The 25,221-nt window shown below is 31.1% G+C and overlaps 2 protein-coding genes across 2 annotated transcripts; both read left to right on the forward strand.

The window, feature by feature from the left end:
- The first annotated feature begins 559 nt into the window (after positions 1-559).
- LOC110632525 (methylthioribose-1-phosphate isomerase-like) lies at positions 560-2,720 on the forward strand. Its single transcript, XM_058145922.1, has 4 exons — positions 560-745; positions 972-1,133; positions 1,342-1,441; positions 1,626-2,720. Exons 2-4 carry the CDS (start codon positions 979-981, stop codon positions 1,746-1,748), a joined length of 378 nt encoding a protein of 125 aa, XP_058001905.1. The 5' UTR covers positions 560-745; positions 972-978; the 3' UTR covers positions 1,749-2,720.
- A 9,046-nt stretch (positions 2,721-11,766) lies between these two features.
- LOC131179495 (uncharacterized) lies at positions 11,767-16,187 on the forward strand. Its single transcript, XM_058146354.1, has 4 exons — positions 11,767-11,770; positions 12,122-12,345; positions 12,514-13,313; positions 15,686-16,187. The coding sequence occupies exons 1-4, from the start codon at positions 11,767-11,769 to the stop codon at positions 16,185-16,187; spliced, it is 1,530 nt and encodes a 509-aa protein (XP_058002337.1).
- The last annotated feature ends 9,034 nt before the right edge of the window (positions 16,188-25,221 follow it).

Raw genomic sequence — 25,221 nt, forward strand, 5'->3', positions numbered from 1 at the left:
AATAATTTATTTTTTATTCCAAATTTAACAAAATAATTAAAAGAATAGGATGAGTATGTGAATTCAGTGTAATTTGATAAAAAATATTAAATCATTTTATCAATTTGCAATTTTATTCCAATGTATCAATTTTAAATATCCTATCCTAATGTTTGACAGTGTTATAATTGTATTCAATTTTTAAAATTAAATTTATAATTGAACATAAAAATCAAATATTTAAGATAATTTATAATTATATTTAAATTTTTTAATTTTGGATAAAATTAATTCTAGCCTTGAAACTGATTTAATAGATAAAATTTAAATTTTTGCAAATTAATTTTAGAATTCAACTATAATAGGTTGAAATTAATTTTATCCACTTTTAATTTTTATATCTAATTGTAAATTTAATTTTAAAATTTAAATAAGAATAAAAATACAAATTAACAAAAAAAAAATCCAATTAGCCAAATTCACATGCAAATCATGGACCTGACTTTCCCCTAGGTGGGAGCCTTTAGCCTTTTCAAGGTTATAATGAAAAGGCATGAACTGAGCCACCCAACAACACAGCTTCGGTGACTATCTGTGAGAGAGGCGAAAGCAAGTGTTTGCCTAGCTTGCAGGTCGTAATTTCAGTCGAGTATACCGTAGTTAGTTAGGCATGGCAACCAATTCCAACTCCAGCTCTGGAATTGAAGTTCACAACACTCTCCAATCTATCCGCTACAAGCTTGGCTCCCTACAGCTTCTCGACCAGGTCTTTTCCAATTCAATTTGATTCTTTTTTATTTGGGAATCAATTTTTTGGCTCAAATCGGAAACTTTAATTATTGTTTAACCTAGAAAGCTTCCTCTCGAAACTGTATATCCGAGATGCATCAGATGGATGGTACCATGGCTTGCACCCCTATGTCAACACAATATTCAATTTTTTATTTTTTTTTCTCATGTCTAGGAAATTCTTGAATGTTTTAATGTCTCAGGTCTGCCATGCGGGAGATGGTGGTCCGTGGAGCACCTGCTATTGCTATTGCAGCAGCCCTTTCTCTTGCAGTGGAAGTGTTTACTAACTTAGACCATTTTAATGGGACTTCTGAGGACGCTGCCTCTTTCCTTTTCAAGAAATTGGAATATCTCGTTTGGAGGTAATTGTTCTGCTTGAATCTGATGCTATCCTTCTATTCTTGCTTATTGGGTTATTATACTTATCTGGGTTAACCTGTCTGGAGTTGTTTTGCGTAATTTAACTTATGTGGTGTTTGCCTAATTGCCTGAGCTGTTGAAATGGTTACTTATTCAATTGCTTTTAATGGAAAGTAGCTGAATATAATTTTGTCTTTCATGTTTCCTTAGCCGACCGACAGCAGTGAATCTTGCAGATGCAGTAACGAAACTTAAAGAAGTTATATCTAAGACTGCTGCTACTGCTTCAGAATCCAATGATGTTTTTCAGGTAGTATGAATTGCATGTAGTTGGTCTGAAACCCATGTTAGTGTTTATTAGGTAGATAAATAGTAAAATAGCTACACTTCAAGTATCTTTGTGCGCAGTTCTGAATTAAGTGTGTGCATAGACAAAAAGCAAAAAGCTTTATTACTAAATTTTTGTTGCACTACCTTCATTTTCATTCTGATAGGCTTACATAGAAGCTGCTGAAATTATGCTTGAAGATGATGTTGCTTCAAACAAAGCAATTGGGTCTCATGGAGCAACTTTTATTCAGAATCAACTGAAAAACTCTGACAGGCTTCTATTCTGACCCATTGCAATGCTGGCTGGTCCATCCCTTATCATTGAGTGTGTGTTTTCTTCATACTCTTTTCCTTCCCGAAAGGGTTTTTTTTTTTTTTTTTCCTTTTGATTGCCAAAAAAAATCTGGGGAAGTGTTTATGGTTCCAATTTTGTTTCAATTTGTTTTCCTAGCCTTGCAACAGCTGGGTATGGTACTGCTCTAGGAGTGACTCGTGCACTTCATACTGAAGGAGTGTTAGAGAGGGCCTACTGCACAGAAACACGTCCTTTCAATCATGTGAGATTTAACTAGAGTATTATATCTTCTCATTTGCAATTTTGCAAGCTTGGTTGAAAAAAATAAAGTAGTTTGAGACCAGGTTCTGTGTCAGAATAAGTTCATCGGTGTAAGAAAATGTCTGAAAGCATAGATTGCATCTTCCATATTCAAATACGCATAAATAAAATTGCTTACTGGGTGACCACATAACAGAAGTTGTAAAAAGTCTGCTAGTTGACACATGGGGATGTACATCATGCATCCTTCAGGTAAATTGTGCAGTGACAAATGGTCTGGAGGTGGGGACAGCCCATCCAGCAGTTCCCATCTCATGGTTTAACGCAACCAAATCTACCACATAACATTGCATGTATACCTTTCCAACAATTCGATGTTTGGAATTGATTGACAACAAAAGCAAAGATGGGAAGATTTGGGATAAATTTATGGCAAAGAATGGACGAAAATGATGGTGATGATGATGGCAGAGTTTGATGCTAATGGTGTTTAATAAGCTATCTCTATCAAACTACAATATTGATTTTGTCTTTCACCATCATAATTATAATGTTGTGCATATTAATGACTCATAACATTGCAGATTAGTGAACCTGCATATATTAATAGCTGCTATCACCAGCTTGAAAATTGAGGTTTGAATTGCTTTGTCAAAGCAATTTGCTACATATGAATTGTTGCGAGAATTTTGCTGTTGCCAGGCAATTCTCACCAAAATGGAAAATGATGAGTCGCTATTTTAATTTTGAAAAAAAAATTAAAGAAAACCATTTATTATTTTAAAAAAGAAAGAAATATTTACCACTTCTAATTCAGAGATCTAGGGTTTGGGTTTCGTATACATATGGAGGAGGTGTTATGCACCCTACAATTGTCCCTAAACAAGGTAGGTAAATTTAATAATGAGCTCACAATAATTTAATGACAGTAATTCTAACGGAAATTAAATTATAATATTGGTTTCTTGTGTTTGTTCAAAAACAAAGGGGCATAAATGTAGAAACTTGTAAACATCTCATTATTAAGGCAAGTCAAATACAAAAATAGGTGAACGATCTTAAAAGCGAATTTTGACTCTATTTATTTTTATTGTTTTTATCTATTTCAAAAGGTCAATTTCTTTTGAATTTTGATCTTCTAAAATGTATAAGAAAATGATTAAAATAATATGGCAAAGAAAGGGGCTATCGAGTTTGATAATTGATGATTTTTATGAGAATGAATAATAACTTTTAAATTATTTAAAAGAGGGTCTGAAAGGTAATTTTGCAGGAAAATAAAATCTAGAATTTCTTGATGAAAACTAAATTTGGTAAAATTTAAAATGTATGTCAAAAATAAAATTGAATATTGAGTCATTTGTCAACTGAAAATTAAGTTTTGCTTAAAATTAAAAGAGATAAATTTTGAAGATAGAACCACGTTGTGAAAAATTAAAGCCATTTTAAAATTAAAAAATTCAATGTATAATTTGATCATCAATCCAGAAATTAAATTAACTTAGATTAAGACTTCAATTCTTTTTTAATCAGTATCCTGATTAAATAGGAATGTGTTAATTAATTTCTAAAGAGTTTGACCTGTTAGTAGGTGCTCCACTAATTAACTACAATCTTTATCTTTCTTAATTAAAAAAAAATTATATTTTATTTAATAAGTTAAACATAATTTAATAACTATGAAAAAGAAATTGAATTAACATAAACCAAGACTTTCATTCTTTTAATCAGTACCCCTATTAAAAGGAATATGTTAATTAATATCTAAAAAGTTTGACCTATTAGTGGGTACCCCACTTAACAAAATCAAGGTCTCATCGTTGACACTAATTAACTACAATCTTACTTTCCGTTAACTCAATAAAACTTTAATCATATATTTATTATTTACTAATTTTGTTAAATGTAATTTTTTTTTCTAAAAAAAAAACTTTTATTAGTTTAATTATTTAGCAATCATTCACTTTATTATCCACAAATTAAACATCTTTTAACAATTACCAGAAAATAAAATTAAATTAATATGGATCAAGAGTTTCATTGTTTTAACCAGTACATTAATGCCTAAAGAGTTTAATCCACTCATGGGTACCCTACTAAATAGAATCAAAGTCTCGTCATTGACACTAATTAATCACAATTTTAACCCTTATTAATTTAATTAAACTACAAAACATACATGCACTTTCGTAATTTAATAACAAAAGAATTAATACATATCAAATCAAATATATTATACTTACAAATTTATCAAAATTTCGATAGAGTTTTCCTTAAAAAAGAAGACATTTCTCAAATTTAAAAAAAATACAACTCGCACAAAATTGTCATCCTGGCCTGCACATTTATTCATACATCTTCTACCTCGATAAGAAAATCACATAAAAATAAAAATAAAATAAATAAAGAAATTCAACTAGGGGTGGATTTTGGTTTTAGATAAAGTCTTAACTTGACTAAAATTGGAATGAACTTATTTTCTATTCCTTCTAGCCAACTATTTATTTACTTCCCAATTCATAACACTAAAAGCACAATGAATAGAACAACCTCAAAAAAAAAAAAATAATAATAATTTAATGAGTATCCCCTATTTAAGCAATTAAGGGTACCCCTTTAACTATTAAAAACAAATATTTTTTTTATAGAGAAAATTTATTTGATAATAATAATAATAATAATAATAATAATAATAATAATAACAACTTAAGAGGTATCCCCTATTTAAGTAGTTTAAGGGTATCTCATTTAACTACTAAAAACAAACGTTTTCTTTATAAAAAGGCTTTATTTGATAATAATAATAATAATAATAATTTAAGAGATACCCTCTATTTAAGTAGTTCAAGATGTACCCCTTTAACTACTAAAACAAATATTTTTTTGTAGAAAAGTTTTATTTGATAATTTAATAATAATAATAATAATAATAATTTAAGGGGTATCCCCCTATTTAAGTAGTTTAAGATACCCCTTTAACTACTAAAAACAAACATTTTTTTTAGAAAAGTTTTATTTGATAATAATAAGAATAATAATAATAATAATAATAATAATAATAATAATAATAATAATTTCAGTGATATCTCCCCGTTTAAATAGTTTAAGGGGTACCCTTTAACTACTATAAAAAAGTTTTTTATAAAAAAGTTTTATTTGATAATTTAATTAAAATAATAATAATAATAATTTAAAGGATATCCCCCTATTTAAGTAGTTTAAGGGGTATCCTTTTAACTACTAAAAATAAATTTTTTTTTTATAGAAAAGTTTTATTTGATAATTTAATAATAATAATAATAATAATAATAATAATAATAATAATAATAATAATAATAATCCAAGGGGTATCTCCTTATTTAAGTAGTTAAAGGTGTACCCCTTTAACTACTAAAATAAACATTTTTTTTTATATAAAAGCTTTATTTGATAATTTAATAATAATAATTATTATAATAATAATTTAACCCCTTTAACTACTAAAATAAACGTTTTTTATATAAAAGCTTTATTTCATAATTTAATAATAATAATAATTATAATAATAATTTAAGGTTTATCATCTATTTAAGTAGTTTAAGGGGCACTCCCTTTAACTACTAAAACAAACTTTTTTCATAGAAAAATTTTATTTGATAATTTAATAATAATAATAATAATTACAGATGTATTCCCCTAGTTTAAAGGGTATCACCTCTAACTACTAAAAACAAATATTTTTTATAGAAAAGTTTTATTTGATAATTTAATAATAATAATAATAATAATTTAAGGTGTATCTCCCTATTTAAGTAGTTTAAGGGTACCCCTTTAACTACTAAAAACAAACTTTTTTATAGAAAAGTTTTATTTGATAATTTAATAATAATAATAATAATAATAATTTCAGGGGTATCCTTTTTTAAGTAGTTTGAGAGGTATCACCTTTAACTATTAAAAACAAACATTTTTTTATAAAAAAGTTTTATTTGTTGATTTAATAATACTAATAATAATAATAATATTATTATTATTATTATTATTGTTATTATTATCATTAAGCAAAAGGTTTATAAACTCAAATAAGAGCATAGGAATATATCTTAAGAGCAGCATGTATTTTAAATGGATATTACTCTTAATTAAAAGAACCATATTGTAGACCCTTATTTTGTTATGAGTATGTGCATTGAGGCTGTGGGAAACTCGATGATGAAAAATTATATGACTGTAAGATGTAATTGGAGGCATGAAGCTAAATTATTAATTCCATGGCATGATCTTGAACAAAAAAATAATAATATTTTTTTTTTGGAAGTGAATTTAATTAAATTTAAATAAAATTTTGTTTTATTTAAATTTAATATGGGTAATTTTTAAATATACCTAATTAAGTTTAATTAGGCCCCATGGGCTTAAGAAAACCTAGTTAGGAATTTTAAATAAGACCTATTTAATTTATTTTTTGAAAATTAAAATAAGAAAATATCTTTTTCTCTATCCCTCTCTTCCTATTGGTTGGAACACTTCACCCATATCCCAGTCTCACCCAAATTCCTCGATCCCAGTTGTTTAAATTATTTGAACCTTATCACACTAGGACTTCAAGCACTACCACACCTCTTTCTTACTTTCTATTGGTGCCTTCCCCTTCCCCTCTCTTCCTATTGGTTGAAACACCTCATCCATATCTCAGTCTCGCCCAAATTCTGTAATCTAGTTGTTTAAGTTATCTAAACTTTATCACCGTAGCACTCCAAACCCTATCACACATTTCTCCCAAAACCCTATAAATACCCCACTGATAAAAAATAAAAAAAAAAGAAAGAGGAAGAGAAAATTCAGAGCTATAGGAAATTTAGAGATATTCAAGACCCTTTGAGTTCTTCCTTATTTTTTCTTTTCTTCAAGAAGATTTCCATACAAGATTTCTGGAAGGTCAGTTTTTATTGTTTTCTTTTCAAGACCTATGCCACACAATATTTTAATTCTATGCTCTTTGTCTTCAATTTATTTTATATGTTCATATAGATCATGTAATCATGTTTAATTTGAGGGGATAAACAACTCTGCACATATTTAGTTTTTGTCTCTCGTATTTTTATTATTTTTCTTTATTTTCTGAACCTGTAAAAAATTTGTAAAAATTATATCCATATTTTACACAAAATTTCATTAATTTTAGGCTCAAGAATCACTAAAAAAGCTTTAATATTTTGTAAGTTATGGCTGTTTGAAGTTAGGGTTCCTGTAAAATCTGATTTGCAGGATATCCAACTTGTGGAGCCCATATCTCCCTTGTTCCTTAATATTTTTGTGTAAATCTAGGGTCTAAAATTAACTTCAGAATCTTATGAATCTTTTCCAATTAGTTTTGCATTCATATCTGTTGTGGTTAATGAGTTATGAATTTTACAAAAAAAGTTGTACGATTCTATCACTTAGAAAACTTACGATTTATGTAGACCATTTGGCTAGGGTTTTGTTTGATTTATAAATTTTATGATCTTGTATGATATGTAGGCTGTCTTCTGTAATTTTGTTATGCTTTTTAGGCATGTATAACTATTTTTAAAAAATCGGATTTCTTGCTACCGTTAATCTGCCAGAATTTGGAAATTGTATATTTATGCATGTTCTTGTATTTTCTTGGGTTTTAATTGATATTTAATCTATTTTCCTGTGTTCTTTTTAATTCAAGAAGTGTTATGAAGTGTTTGGATAATGTTAGAAGACTTAGACCATTAGGTAGTTGTAACTAATTAGGAATCTTACCCCTTTAAGAGACTAGAGTTAGAATCCAATGCAAATTGTTATTAATATTTTCTTTATTTCTTTTATATTTTTTAGTTTCTTTATTTTTTATTACAAACAAAATTGGTAAGCAGCCCTAAGGTAAGTACCAAAGAGGGCATTTGCGTGGAGCTTATATGGAGCTAAACGGGAGTAAGCCAGGGATATCATTGCCATACTAGAAGAGAAGACCCTTTTTAAAGGGTAGCTTGCCCCAATGGCAACTTCATTTACTAACAGGTAAGTAGCTCTAAACTTCTCGAATAACCATTGGTATGAAATTGTAGTAATAATAGAACTTTTATTTGGTAAATTAAAATTAACTTTGTTTTTAATTTAACTGACTTTTGTATGTAATTAATTTAAATAAATACTCTGTAAATTAAAATTAATCTTGTTTGTAAATAAAACTAACATTGACATGTAAAATAAATTTAATTTAATACTTGGTAATTGTAAAATAAATTTGCATGTTAGAAATCTTTATTAGGTTGTGATTGTTTGGGACTTATGTGATATTAGAATAAATTACACATGTACATAATTAACTTAGTTCAATTATTCTTAGGGTAACTTGGTGAAAATTAATTAATTAGGTTAAATAGAAACGTAGGGTTATTTGAAATTGAATTTGTTTGTAAATTAAATTCTCAATAATAAATTAATTTTAGTCATCTGGTAAATATCATTTATATAATTAGTAACCCCATAGATAGGAATTACTTGTGCATGAAAATTGTGTGTAAACAACAACCCTTTTGTGAATTACTTGAGTGTGTAGGATTAGAATTGCATTTTTTAGGATGAAATTTAATAAAGGAATGATAAACAAGACTTTTAGAAACATTAGTAGAGGACTGGCACTCGAATTAACGAGGTTAGACCAGGCGTAAGGGGTGTCTAACACCTTCCCCTTACGTACCCACTATCCCGAACCTAGACATTGGGCTATGGTAATGACGGTTGTGGAAACTCTGCAAAGAGTAAGTTGTCATCCATTACCCTCGAAAGAAACACTGAATATGTCTCGGTTATTACCCGGGTGGCGACTCTTGTCTATCTATGTCTTCGTGGCATAAATCCTTAGTATCGTGGTAGTGTTATGGAAAGACGGTACTTACCAGTGGTTTGATTCTATTAGGATTGTAAGAAGTGCATGTCTAGGAAATATTGTCTAAGGAGGTGGTACTTAAGTGAGACCATTGTGACTCCACCATCTTTCCTGGGCATTACCTAGTGTATTTTATATAATTCTAATGGATGATATTTCGCCTCACACCCCCCTTGCCCCTTCAGTTTGGCGACTCCACTGGGGATTAAATGGATAGTTACTCTAACATGTTTTTATTAGTCTAATATTATTATTCTGTTAAACTTTTTGCATTGCACTACACTATTACACGGATCACTCTTACCCTTTTTAGCCCCTCTAGTACTTGCAAAGGAGACCATAGTTTCACTCGAGCTATGACGAATTGGTGAATGCTAGCACCCCATGCCCGTACCTTCGTATATATAAAAGAGCCACAGCTCTGGCCGTTGTGCTTAATGGACAAGCTCTCGCATGGGTGACCCTTTTCCTACCCGATGAAGCCCATGAGCCATAGATTTTAACCCTAGGTACCCCATAGATTTTTGTTGTGTTAGATTTATAACCTTACTGTTCAAACCGTAAGTTCTAGTGGTAATTGAGATGAACCTAGGCCTATGCATAGGCCTAATGTGTGTATAGGCCCAAGTCCATTTCAAAACCCATGTTAAGCAAGAGGATGCTTACTTATGGTTAAACTTTAAGGATATAAATCAATTGTTTGTGAGGGAAGGATCGTCCTGGACCACCCCCTGTTGGTGTGTCCAGTGTACCATAGCCTAGGATATAATTTTTTCTTACCCTGCACGTGAGAGTTGAAGGTATAAGGGGGCGAAGATTCAGTTCTGGAGATTTTTTTTTTTCGGTTTTGATTCAGTCTTTAGTCCGATTTTAGTTCAGTTTATATGGTTTTGTTTTGGTTCAGTTTTGGTTCTATTGGTATGGTTCGGTTTTGGTTTTGTAAAAGTAAAGGAAAAAAAAAAAAAAAGGCCCATTCATGCATTACATTCATGTATGTAGATGCTTAGGTTAACCCTTAAATCCTATTTTTTTGAGCAAACATAGCCTCAAAACACACCAAAGAGACTTCCAATCATGTCACTTGGGTTAGGGAAGGGAAGAGACTGGTAAAGATTTCACCTGCACTACTTAAGATGGAAGAAACTATGGCCGTGCTTGATGAAATATTGAACGCCAAGATGTTTGAGCTAGAAGAGACAATTATGATCAACTTTAGAAAGAGGCTCCAAGGTAGGCCAATTAAGTAGCATTAAAGTTATTGAGGTTCAAATTGTGTCTCACACCCCAAGGAGATTTTTCCAATTCAGTCAACCCTTATCCGAAGTTTTGGAGCGTCTCAAAGCTCAAGACCTCCTATAGCTCTTAGTACCTAGACCACTACCAAATCCACTCCCACCTAGCTGTGATATCAACCAATGTTGTCGGTCCTACCAAGTCCACAGTCATGACACCGACTGATGCTTTCAACTTAAGTATGATATCTAGGACCTAATTGATGCCAAAAGGATAATTGACCCAAAAAATCAACCAAAAAGCCCTATGCCTAACCAAAATTTCCACCTACACCAGGTCTCTACATGATCTCCATCACCCTAAATAACCCTAACAGAATTATTGACTTTATCCAACCCATCTAAAAGCCCAATAAACCTACCCAACGAACATATCCAACCCATCCAAAAGCCCAATGAACCTCATTCTATAATGGTTGTTGACCTTGTGATAATTCTAGCTATGATGAGGGTCCTTTGGATGTTTGGACTAATTCTGATGAGGAGATAGTTACATTACAACTAGATGATTCAGTTCCACTAGTGTCTGATTTTCAAGTTATTGGGATCTATGAAAACTTGATGGATCTAAAAGTGGCTACTGTTAAGAAAGGGATAAAGTTTTTTTCTGGCATGGGCCTAGGAAAAAGTATAGAGATCAGGGAATTTTAAGGTTAAAGGGATAAAGTTTTTTTCTGGCATGGGCCTAGGAAAAAGTATAGAGATCAGGGAATTTTAAAGTTTTAATGATTTAAGAGAAAGTATTGCAAGACCAATGATTGATGCAAATAGTTATAAGATGGATTTTGGGGTACTACAGATGATTCAAAATTTTCAATTTAGATGTCATCCTCCAGAAAATCCTCATACTCATCTTAAGAAGTTTATTATGATATGTGACATGCAAAAGCAACCTGGAGTATCAGACAATGCAGCAAGGTTGAAGTTTTTTTCATTCTCTTTGAAGGATAGGGACATTAGATTAGCTTGATTCTCTACTGCACAACTCAATTACAAATTGGGAGTAGCTCACTGATGCATTTCTTGCACAATAATTTTCACCTGGAAAAACACAAGAATTAAGGAATCAAATGACAACTTTTAGACCAAGAGAAGATGAGACTCTCTACGAGTCATGGATGAGATGGAAGGAGTTGGAGAGACAATATCCACATCATGCCATTTCAAAATGGATGATAAATAAGAATTTTTATACAAATGTCACTCCTGCTATTAGAGGAATTATTGATGCTCAAACAGGTGGAGAGTTCATTATGAAGCATGAAGATGAAGCTTATGAGTTATTGGAGAAAATTGCGAAGAACACTCATCTTTGGAGTAGTCCAAGAAGGCCAGCTCCAACACAAAAGAGACAAGCTATTGGAATGTATGATCTTGATCCATTCAATATGAACAATGCCAAATTTGATGCACTTACAAATGTTTTGGCAAAGAAAATGGAAGATTTAAGTACACTGGTTACTTAATCATCCTTAGAAAATTCTAAACAAGTTGCTTATGCAAAAGGAAATACTAGTTGTGGAGCAGATTTTGGTGAACAAGCTGCCTATGTGGGGAACTATGGAAACAAGCAGATGGGTAATCCCTATTCACAAACATACAATCCAGCCTGGAGGAATCATTCTAATTTCTCATGGGGAAATCAGCAAAACCAAGAACCAAATCAGAACTTTCAACCACAGCAGTAAGGAAATCCCTATCAGCAGAATAGGCAACCATTAGCTAATTTTCAGCAAAGGAATACACATCCTACAACTCCACCCATACAATAAGAGCAAGGGTCTACCACAGAAACACTATTACAACAAATTCTTGCCAATCAAACTAAGCATGATGAAGAGATGAGAGAGATGAAAGTAAGATTGGAGCAGCTGCAGACACATAACAGAATGTTAGAAAACCAGATTGCACAATAAACATCCTCTTCAGGTACTAAGTCTATTCGAAAGCTTTCAAGTCAGCCAGAAAACCCAAGAAAACATTGTCAAGCTATCACATTAAGGAGTGGGAAGGTAGTAAACAATGAGAAGAACGAAAAAAGTGAAAAGAGAGAAAAGGAGAAAGATGTTGAGGGAGATGGAAAACAAGAGAGTGAAAAAGAAGAAAGTTCAAGAAAGAGAAATGAGGAAGTTGAAGAGAAAGAAGAGAAGTATGTACCTCCAGAGCCTTACAAACCAGAACTTCCTTTTCCACAAAGATTTCAAAAAGCTAAACTTGATAAGCAATTTGGGAAGTTTTTGGAGGTCTTGAAGAAACTATACATAAATGTGCCTTTCATTGATGCTCTTTCACAAATACCCTCTTATGCAAAATTTTTGAAGGAAATACTCTCAAATAAGAGAAGACTTGAAGATCATGAGACTGTAGCTCCAACAGAAGAGTGTAGTGCCATACTTCAAAGGAAGCTCCCTCCTAAGCTTAAAGATCCAAGAAGTTTTTCAATTCCATGCCATATTAAGGAGTCATGTTTTGCAAAAACTGTATGTGATTTAGGGGCTAGTGTCAGCCTTATGCCCCTCTCCATATATGAAAAGCTTAATATGGGGGATCTTAAACTAACCCACATTTCTCTTCATCTAGCTGACAGATCAATCAAGTATCCAGAAGAGATTTTAGATAATGTGCCTTTGAAGGTTGGAAAGTTCTACATACCAATTGATTTTGTCATCTTGGACATGGAAGAAGATGCTAATATTCCAATTATTTTGGAGAGGCCCTTCTTAGTTACAGCAAGTGCACTAATTGATGTCAAAGTTAAAAAATTAACTCTTAAAGTTAGGGATGATCAACTAGTGTTCAACATTAATAACACCATGAAGAAACATCATTCCAAAGCTGATTCTTATTTGAGCATTAATATCATTGATGAGCTTGTTGAGGAGCATTTCAAAAAGAGATATGCGAAAGATCCACTTGAAAATTGCTTAGTTCATGAAGGAAGCATAAATCATGATAATCCTCATGTGGCTGCATTTGCTCAACACTTAGAGAGCAGTCCACCATTTATTTCAGCATCAATTTTACAGCTTGCACAAAAGGAAGAAGTTGAGATTAAGCAACCATCATTCAAGGAGGAAGATGCACCTAATGTAGAACTTAAACAACTTCCTTCTCAGTTCAGGTATGCATTTCTTGGCCCCAATGAAACTTATCTAGTAATTGTTAATGCAAATTTGAGCACTTTAGAGGTTAATAAGTTGTTAAGAGTTTTGAGGCAATATAGAAAGGTTTTAGGATACACAATAGATGATATCAAGGGAATAAGCCCTAAATTGTGCATGCATAGAATTATTTTAGAGGAGAATTGCAAACAATCTATTGAACATCAGAGGAGGTTGAACCCAAATATGAAAGAAGTAGTAAAAAGGAAATTCTAAAGTTGCTTGATGCAGGAATAATATATCCTATCTTAGACAGTACATGGGTGAGTCTAGTGCATGTGGTCCCTAAAAAAAGTGAAATGACAGTGGTTAAAAATAAAAATAATAAATTAATTACCACCAAAACAGTGTTTAGTTGGCAAATGTGCATAGATTATAGAAAATTGAATAATGCCACTAGAAAAGATCACTTTCCACTTTCTTTCATTAATCAAATGTTAGAAAGACTAGCTAGGCATTCTCATTTTTGCTATTTAGATGGATATTCGGGGTTTTTCTAAATCCCTATCCATCCAAATGATCAAGAGAAAACTACTTGCACTTACCCATATGGAACCTTTACCTATAGAAGAATACCATTTGGGTTATGTAATACACCACCCACTTTTCAAAGGTGCATGATGGTAATATTCTCAGATCTCATTAAAGATATAATGAAGGTTTTTATGGATGGCTTTTCTATTTATGGATCTTCATTTGACAATTTCTTGGCTAATCTTTCTACAGTTTTGCAGCGTTGTACAGACACTGACTTAGTTTTGAACTAAGAAAAGTGTCATTTTATGGTTCAAGAAGGGATAGTGCTTAGACATTTGGTATCTAGTAAGGGAATAGAGGTCGATAAAGCTAAAGTTGAAGTCATAAAAAAGATGCCCCCTCCAACCAATGTCAAGGGACTTTGAAGTTTTTTAGGACATGTTGGGTTCTACAGGCATTTTATTAAAGATTTGTCTAAAATAGCTAAACCTTTGTCTAATTTGTTAAATCATGATACACCATTTGTATTTGACCAAGAGTGTTTGAATGCCTTTTGTAGGTTAAAGGAAGCTCTTATTACTGCACCAATCATGCAACCACCTGATTGGAGTCTTCCTTTTGAAATTATGTGTGATGCTAGCGATTATGCAATTGGAGCGATTCTTAGCCAGAGAAGAGACAAGTAGGCTTATGCTATTTACTATGCTAGTAGGACATTAGATGAGGCTTAGATCAATTATGCAACTACTGAAAAGGAATTCCTAGTAGTTGTTTTTGCATTGAAAAAGTTCAGACCTTACATCATTAATTCAAAGGTGGTTGTATTTTCAGATCATGCAGTCATTAGGTATTTGCTCCATAAGAAGGAGGCCAAACCTAGGTTCAGTAGGTGGATTCTGCTGCTGCAAGAGTTTGATTTGGAAATTAAAGATAAGAAGGGAGCTAAAAATGTAGTTGTAGACAATCTAAGCCAATTGAAAGTGGATAATGAAGAAATGGTTGCAATTCCTATTGATGAGTTTTTCTTAGATGAGTAACTTTTCTCTCTTGTTGCTAAATTGCCATAGTATACAGATTTGGTGAATTATCTATCTTGTGGAGTGCTACCTCTAGAAATGAAATGGCAGCAGAAGAAAAGGTTTCTTCATGAAGCAAAATTTTACACTTGGGATGAGCCCTTTCTATTCTATAGATGTGGGAATGGATTGATCAGAAGATATATTCCTAAGGAAGAAATTGGGAATGTCATGCATCACTATCATGAATCAGATTATAGAGGGCACTTTGGAGTTTCAAAAACTTCTAGTAAAATTTCACAAGCTAGTTTCTTTTGGCCAAATCTTTTTAAAGATGTTAAAGAATTTGTGTCAAAATGTGATAAGTGCCAAAAGAGTGGAAATTTATCGAAGAGAGATGAAATGCCCCTACATGGTATCCTAGACGTTGAGCTATATGATGTATGGGGGATAGATTTTATGGACCTATTTCCACCTTTTTATGGCAACAGATACATTCTAATGGGAGTTGACTAAGTATCAAAAAGGGTGGAAGCCATCGCAACTCCTACTAATGATGTTAACGTGGTAATCAAGTTCTTGAAAAAGTTTATTGTAAACAGATTTAGAGCTTTAAGAGCAGTTATTAGTGATGATGGTACTCACTTTTGTAATAGACAATTTGAAAGTTTAATGAGGAAATATGGTGTAGTACATAAGATTACTACTCCATATCATCCCCAAACTTCTAGCCAAGTTGAAATTTCTAATAGGGAGCTCAAACACATCTTGGAGAAAGTAGTAAATAGTTCTAGGAAAGATTAGTCCATCAAATTAGATGATGCTTTGTGGGTATACAGAACTGCTTATAAGACTCCCATTGGCACTACTCCTTTTAGGTTAGTGTATGGCAAGTCTTGTTATCTGCTCATAGAGTTGAAGCATAAAGCATATTTGGCTATTCAGACCTTGAACTTTGATCTTAAGCAAGCTAGTGAGAGAAGATTATTACAACTCAATGAGCTTGAGGAGTTAAGAAGAGATGCCTATGAAAATGCTTGCATATATAAGGAAAGAACCAAGGCTTGGCATGATAGGCATATTAGGAAGAAAGAGTTTAAAGAAGGTGACCTAGTTTTATTGTTCAATTCTATATTGAAAATGTTCCCAGGGAAACTCAAGTCTAGATGGACTAGTTCCTACAGAGTTGTTAGGATTTTCCCTCATGGAGCTGTTGAACTTTGGAGTGAGAGATCAGGGAATTTTAAGGTTAATGGTCATAGGTTAAAACATTACATCACTGGAGAGCCACTTGAAAGAGTAGGCTGTTACAAGCTCTCTGATCCTACACCTCCATTTTAGCAATAGTGAATCAATGGTCAAGCTAAGGACAGTAAATTATAGCTCTTGGGAGGCACCCCAAGTTCTTTTATTTTTGTAGAGTTTATTTTAATTGCATTTTTTTTATTATTTTAGATCTCCCTCAAATTCAATTTTGATATTGTTCATTTTGTCTTTTATAGATTCTTTTACTGAAGAAAGGAGATACTGTTATGATGGGAAGTGCTCTTTTCTTGACTTTTAAGTCCCTATCTAGTCTAAAATTGATTCTTTAATTTTGTCTCTTATGTGCAGATTTCTGCTGTTGTTGCATAACCTATGCAGTAGCTTTTTAGCTTTTGAACAAAAACTTATGGAGGACCTACTGTCAGCACTTTCATCATTTAAAAATGGTTAAGGTTTGATGTTCAAACTCATAAATTGCTTTTCTAGAGTGAATTTTTGTGGTGATTGTTAATTTTTGAGGTTTGGGAGTTGATTTAGCTTGAGAAATTTAAATTTGGTGTGTTAAGGTTTATTGAGATTTGATGACAGCAATTTTGTGTTCTTGGATGTGATTGGTATAATTTTGGATTCTGGCATGTTTAATTTTTGGTAATGGTGCATAAACACAAGCTTTTCTAGCTTTGGAATGCTGAAAGGCAAAATTCTGCAGATTGCTTGCTGATTTCACTGTTCACTTGAGTTGCTTACATTGCCTATTATTTTTAATTGAGTGAATTTGTGTTGTGATGCATTTTCTTGCAATTTTGGTGTTAATTTGAATGTGTTTAGATCAGTTCAATTGATATTTTCAAAGAAAATATTTAGTTTTGTAGTTAAAAATTATTTTTGTACTGAGTTACAGGCATTATAGCTTTATTTTTTAGTATTTCTTTGATTTTGAAAAGTGTATAATCTACTGCATAAGCCATGCAAAAATCTATGTTGTTCATTTTTTTTTTCTTTTATTCATATCTGCCAAAAGATGCATGCCCTGTTGCATAGCCTATGCACTTTCAAGCTAGGATTTTCAGGTTTTCTAATATTTCTGCCGAAACATGCATGGCTTATTGCATAACCTATGCACTTTCACGCTAGGTCTTCACCTGCTTCATTTTTCATTGCTGAAATCTACATAGCGTCCTGCATAAGCTATGCAGTTTCACACCATGCTTATGCATCTTCACGCATAACTTATGCACCTTTAAAAAACCGCCATAACCCACTATTCTCTCCATTTTTTGCACTGCCACTTCCCCTCTCTTCTATCCTTTCCTCATTTTTCGCCATTTTCTTTTCCTCCTATATTTTTATCGAAACTACATTCCAAAACCTCATTTTCCTCTATTTTTCCTTTCTCCACACATTCTTTATTCTATTTCCATGGCTTCCTCTCCCCCACCTTTACCCCATGGATCACCATTACACATTGAACCTCTTGCTGTTCAATTCCCTGACCCACAATTACCCCCACCACAAACTTCACCTCCCTCAACCTACAAAAGGAGGCGCTCTAAAAGCACAAAGCCTACCTTTGCCTCTCCACCACTTACAAAGCGCAGAGAGCAAACCCAAGAAACCCCAATTTCGACTTCATCACCCACAAATCTAAAAAAAGCCTCCACTGCAAAATCTAAGGCTACAAGCATGCAAGGAGTAGAGCCCGCAGTTCAGTCTCCACCCTCAAGCAAGCAAAAAGCCTTTGCTTCTCATTTTGCTCCTCCTTAGGTATCATCCATTTTACCTTGGACCTTGGTTCGTAATGAGCATAAGGTAGTATTTAGGAGATTGAAGGATAGAGAAATCACTGCTACCAGGTATATTGTAGAGGATGTTTTACAGTCTATTGGTTTTTATGATGATGTGTTTGCTTATTTGGAAAGCTTGGGCTGGGTAGATTTTGTAAGAAAGCAGGAAGCAGTTTATCCCATTTTGGTTTTGGAATTTATATCCTCATTCTTTGTTGAACTTAAGTTTCATGAAAGGACATTTAAGCCTATCATGAAATTCAGATGCTTAGGACAGAACAGGGAGTTAACTCTTGATGCATTTCATGAAATATTTGGGTTTGATATGAATGGGCTGTTTAGGGTGCTTTACAAGAATACCATTGTGTTAGATACTAGTATTTGGGATGACATTCAATTTTGGAAAGAGATTTCTAATGATTATCATAGATTTTCCTCTAACAGGTCCAAGGACTCTCAAATTAAGGACCCAGCCCTTAAGTATATTCACAGATTGATAGCACATACTATCCTAAGAAGCGGATCTAACACTGGTACTCTTAGTAAGTTAGATATTTTCATTCTGTGGTGTGCTAAAAATAGATTTAAGGTTGCTCCAAATTTCCTTTGTGAGCACATCTTGCATATAGGTAGTAAACCATCTGGTGCCATACTTCTTGGTGGGCTAATTACTACTATAGCGAAGCATTTTGGCTTTGACCCTATAGTTCATAACATGCCCTTTATCCAAGAAACATTCTCTTTTGATGCTACCTTTTTATATAAAATTGGCATTGCAGCACCTATGTGCCCATCCTCTGTACCTCCTACTGCAGCCCCAGTTCAGCAACAGTAGTCATCTACTCAGCCAGCACAAACAGTAGCAACAGAACCTGCATAGACAACCTCTGTAGCTGGACTTTCTTCCACTAACCCTCCACCATTCAATACCGAGGTCTTGTTTACTTACTTGGAAAGGCTCAGTGATGATATCTATGCTGTGGAAATGAGACTGGATTCTGGAATTGATAACCTAAAGGATCGCAATGAGCAGCTTTTTGATTTGATCATGGAAACTAGAGAAAAATAGAACAAGTTAGAGCAGATGATGTAGCAACTTATGTCCATCTTAGGCATGCCTCCTCCACCTCTCTTACCTCCATCACAGCCTCCACCATCTCAGCATCACCAACCAGGCTCAAGCTCTGCAGTTGACCCTTCTGATAAGGGCAAAACTATAAAATTAGATTGATTTCTGTTTTAGTTTGGCATAATTCATAGCAGTTCTTTCTTTCTTTTTATACAGTGTTTTAAACTTTTGCAATTATTGGAACAGTCTTAATTTCATTTGCTTGAACGTTTGCTGTTTGGAAATACATTTCTATGGATATTGCTTTTGTGTTTTTCAATGTTTACATATATGATTTCCATTCCAATTGTGCATACTTGTATCTTCATGTCCTTGAAATGTAGTTATTTTTTTAGTTGTTCCTACATTCAATAGCACTGCTGCAGGTTCTAGACAATTGCATAAGTTATGCAGTTGCTTATGCAAATACCAAGACACCATTTTTGCATAGCTTATGCAATTTGCTTATGCAATATAAATTATGATTTCTTAAACATAATCTCAATTGGTCCAGGTATATTTTCCTCATTTCTTTTTAACTTTTACCTGTCCACTACTATGTTTTCTTATTCTTCTTAACTTTTTGAGATTCATGGTGCATTACCTTAGACATTGAGGATAATGTCCAATTTTGAGTTTGGAGGTATGCATTAATGCATTAATTTTAATTTTTGCAAAAGGTTTTTCACATTTTAGTATAGGTACATTTCATTTTATTTCATTTGCATACTTACATTGTGAATATATTGCACATATACACACATTACATTTCATTTAGAAATAATACCATATAGATTTTACATATATGGTTACTAGTTTATAGTATTTAGTTAATGCATTGCTTATTTTTAGGAACCATGCATTCATGAAATAAAATTTTTGCATAAAATTTTTGCCAAGTCTTTTGAGTAATGAAAGTTATTTAGTAGAGTAATTCAGTCTACCTTTAGTCGGGTTTGAGGATTGAAAGTTTCCTTAGGAATGCAAAGTTTTGTAAGTGTTTTCCCTTGCCTATATCTTCTTAGCCAAAAAGCCACCCAACTAGTCATTTAGAGATGAGAGTGTTTAGAGAGAGCTATAGAATAAAAGGTAGTCAAGCGATGTCTCATCAATCCTAGAATAAATTTTTTAAACCTTTCGAGGCAAAATACTAGCTTGTACTTAAAAAGAGAGATGATTAGGCATTCTTTGATTTAACCTTCTCATTTTAAACCTTTGGCCTTTACTCCCAATTAAAATTAACCCTTGTAAACCCCTTTGAGCTTACATTATTCCTAACTTTTCTTGGAACCCTTATTTCTACCTAGCTAATAGACTAAACACTACCTACCCTTTTATGAGAATAATCATTCATAGTAATTGGTACACTATCCAAAAAAAAAAGAAGAAAAAAAAATATATATATATATAATAAAAGGGAGAAGAAATGCTTATCATTTTGTAAAAGTAGTAGTATATATGTACTTGTCATTATTGTCATTCAAATTGAAGGAAACCCACCCAAAATAATTAAAGAAAATGAGTTTGGGGGTGGTATTTTTAGGGACAATTATCAAGAGAAGATACAAGATACAAACTTAAAGTATCAAAGTGTCCTTTCATTCTATGCATTTTGTAAAATATGCTAGCACTTAAAATTTTCCATTGTATATTTCTCTCCTTTATAAAAAAAAAAAGAGTTAGCAATAAAAAAAAGGGAGAAAAAGAAAAAAATAATAAATAAGAAATGTACCTTATATTTTCAAGATTGAAAATATTCTCATGCTTTGAATCCTTTTACCCCTTTTCTTATTAGCCTCATTTTGAGCCCTATAGCCCCATTACACCCTTAAAAGTCTTTTGATCTCTTGATTATACTTACTACATTAGTGGAGATAGGGATAGTAAGTTTGCTTATGTGATTGGGAATTTATTCATTTATTCTTCCACTTCCATTATTCTTTAGAGGCACTTTGGCTATTGATTGTTTTAGAGTTCTTTTTTTGCATTACTTTCTCTTATGATTAGTTGGTTTGGGAACTTTTGAATGATTAATTAACTTGAGGCTAAGCGGCAAAAGCTTGGGTAAGCATTTGATTCTTTGCATTTTGAAGGATAGGTATATGGATTGTTGGTATGGCTAAAGGTGAGATAGATTGCTTTAGTAGGTAATTTTCATAACTCCATGGACAAGGCACTCCAAAATTTGCATTAAATTTTAAAGTTTGCTTGAGGACAAGCAAAGATTCGAGTTTGGTGGTATTTAATATATGCATTTCATATAGTCATTTAGGTTTAATTTGATAGTCATTTTATCCATTTATTAGTAATTTTTAGTCAAATTTATTAGTTATTTACTTAATTTTATATAATTGTCAATTTTTAGATTAATTTGTAATTTTGCTTTTGTTTTATAGATAAAATGATATTTTGAGGGACTAAAAGGTAATTTTGCAAGTGAGAGTGAATTCCAGGTCTAAAAGTGCAAAAATTGAAGCATTGAATTGAAAATTTTTGAAGACTATCGAAAGTTGCATAAGGAGTTGCATAGCCTATACAGCTTGTGCCCAGAAAATCAAAGAAATTCTTAAGTTGCCGAAAGTTGCATAGCCTAGTGCATAGGCTATGCACCATCTTATGCAAGAGACTGGAGAAGCATTGCAACTCTGCCAAAATGAGCATGGCTTCCTGCATAGCTTATGCGCCTTCACGGAGGATGAACTCAAGTTTGTTGAAATCTGCATGGCCTCATGCATAGATTATACAATAGCTTATGCAACTTAGTGGAAAATCTCCTAATGTTGCCGAAATGTGCATGACCTTCCACATAGCTTATGCAAATGCTTATGCACCTTCACGAAAACTCTCTGAAGCTTACCAAAACATGCATAGGGACGTGCATGGCCATGCAAACCTGTCTTCACTCATTCTGTCCAGTTCTGACTCTGCATAAGATGCGGCATGAGCACAGTTTCAGCCATGTAATTCCTTATTAATTGACTGAAGAGGCAAGATTTTGTCACAAGTGCACAACCTCACCAAACACCATTTTAGTCCATTTTTAGAGTTGATGTCAGGGCATATAAAAAGGCATTATTACCTCATGTTGCAAGCAGGGGGGAGAAAAAGGAAACAATGATTGAGAAAACAGGAGACAAAAGGAGCTGCCAACCTCATTATTTTCCATCTGAAGCTCTAATTCTTCTTCTTCTCCATCATTTTTTACGCTTCTTTCATGGGATTTTTTAAATTTTAATTTTCTTTTCATCTTTTATTTCCTTATTTTGCTAAAATCATTGTATCAAACATGAGTAGTGAGTAGTTCTTTTTAGATTTTGAAATTGGGTATGTAATATTTGAGATATTTTGAGGATTTGAGTTGATTTATCCAGTTTTTTTGGGTATTATGAAGTTTTATCTATTTCCTGTGTGCCTAATGACATGCTTAGTGTAAGATCCATTAAGTATTGTTCTTAATCCTTGGTTGAAGCACTGAAAGAAGAAAACATAGTGATAGATAATCAAGAAATTAGACTTAATTAATTTAGATTTAGAAATAGACTAAGGATTAAAAGGATTAACAGATTGATTAAAAAACCTAATGGGTTTTAATTAATTTTAACTCCACGAAAGTAGGATTGAGTTAATTAAGGCACTCTTTGTTTCACTCGAAAAAGTATTCAAGAGATTTAAGAATTAATCTCCTTGAAACTTATAATTTTCATGTGTTTGGATAATCAATTTAAAATTCCAAAATAGTTTAAATATAAAACCCAAAACTCCGAAATCACCATTTTATCATTTTTAATCGTTAATTTTTATTGCTCATTACTTTAATTCTTACCTTATTTCATTTTGCTGAATCTATTTCCTACAATTTTAGTTAAATTTTCCATATAGATAATTCCTTTGTTGAATTTGCAAATATATCCTTCAATTCCTAATCTCTTCATTTAATTACTTTTTAGTTTAGATTTAGTTAAAACTAGTTTATTTCTATATCAAAAAATCAATCATTAACATAACTCTTTGAGGGAATGATATTTTATCTATACTACTTGTACGACCCATGCACTTGCGGTGGGCCACATCACCCTTCATTCTTCAAATTGATTATAATTATATTTTTATTATTTAAATTAATTTTAATATTTGTATAAATTTAAAATTCTTAATTTTAGACTTCATAAAAATTTAAAATTATTAGTCCTATTTATATATAACTTCAATTAAATATAAAATTTTATAAGAAGTAATTAATAAAAATAAGAAATTAATAAATGAAAAATAAAAAATACAATTAATCTATAATATATAATCTATCTATCTATTTATATAATTTTAATATAATTATAAAGTTGCTATTTATAAGATATTAATTATTTACATTTAAATAAATAAAAATATGTAACGTTAGTCCTAAAATATTAGAAATGATAATGCAATAAAAATTATAATTAAGCTATGATTCTTAATAAGAAATTATAAGTAAACTAAGATTGTTAAAATAATATAAAATATATATAAAAAATATATGAACTATGAAAAAATGTTATATTTATTTATTTATAATTAATTGATATGCATCTACTTTTATTAAAACACACACATATATAGATGGGATTAAGAATATATTATTATAAATGTCTAGCTAAAATATGAGTATAACAATCAAATAAGAAATATAAGTATGAAAATTTAAATCATTGGGTATATTTTAATAGTTATCTCTAATTTCTAATTCTATAAGTAAATTTTATGTTAACGTAGATTATTTTAAAGTAAATATTAACCTTTACTATAAACTTTATTTTTTATGTTTTATATTTGATTTTTCACTTATAAGTCATATAACTAATTTTTTTTTATATAGGTATTTAAAATTGGAATCTTATATTTAGTAATGTGGTTGACATTTTTCATGATTCTTTGGAAAGAGGGAAAACTTATATCATAGCTAATGTTGTAATGGTCAAACATATTATACTAATTCCTTAAAAAATATTGATATACAACTTCAAAACTTTATTATGCTAAATAAAATAAAATTATAGTTTTCCCCTTTTAAATTGTAAAATTAACTTATATTATATTCTATTATAAGGTATAATTATTCGTCAACATATAAAACTAAATATATGAGAAAAAAGGACATCATAATTATTATCAAAATTAATTATTATTCTAATATTTTTATTTTTATTATTTAAATTCAATTATTACTTATTTCTATTTTATTTATTTGATTTTATTACTATTTAGATTGTAATAATAATCTTTGATCTTATAATTATATATAAAAATTAACAAAAATTATATGAAAATAAATTAAATCACAAGTAACAAGTATAAGAAACGTGCATAACACATTTAGAAAAATTAGGGTTTAATAGGTGAGCCTCATCATACATCTATTATCTTAAATCTCATATGAATGGATCGAGTCTAAATAAAAAAAAAAATTCATAAAAAAAATTAATAATATCATAAGTGATTATGCCTACTTGAGAATGATTATCTGATGGAGATGAAATAGCCGAGATGGCATATATCATAGGTGGCAAATTGATTCTATAATAAGAAATTAATTGAAAATGAAAATAATATTATAATTTATATTAATTAAATAAATTGATTATATTTTATAAATTTATCTCGATTAAGAATGTTAACTTAATTAGAAGTTTTGTGATGTTGAAAATTCTAATTAATACTCAACATAAGCCATTAACTTATTTATATTTAGATGTGTAAGAGATAATTTTGACTTCAGGATAAAAAATTAATTGAAAATGTAAATAATATTATAATTTATATTAATTAAATACAATAATTGTATTTATAATTTATTTATACATTAATCTCGATATATAAAATACTCAAGCAATATGCTTGCGTGGAAGTTTATCAGCAATATAAATTCTATTGACTCGCACATTTAGCTCTTAATAAATTTCTAACAAAATTTAAGGTCAATATTTTTTTATTAACTTAATTAAAAAAAATTAATGAATCAATATTTTATTATTTTATTGGTCCAACTAAATTAAAAAATTAATTGTCTATATTTTTTAACTTTTTTAATTAATAAAAATTAAAAAAAAAAATTAAATTGTTAGTAAGGTATTAAGATACATAGGTCTAAATATTGTATCCATCTTTTAAATAATAAAAAATAAATTTTAAAAGAACCTAATTATAAGTAAAGCAATATAAATGTTGCATACATCATCAGTCT

The sequence above is a fragment of the Hevea brasiliensis genome, chromosome 4 (genome assembly GCF_030052815.1).
Source record: "Hevea brasiliensis isolate MT/VB/25A 57/8 chromosome 4, ASM3005281v1, whole genome shotgun sequence".
Lineage (NCBI taxonomy): Eukaryota > Viridiplantae > Streptophyta > Magnoliopsida > Malpighiales > Euphorbiaceae > Hevea > Hevea brasiliensis.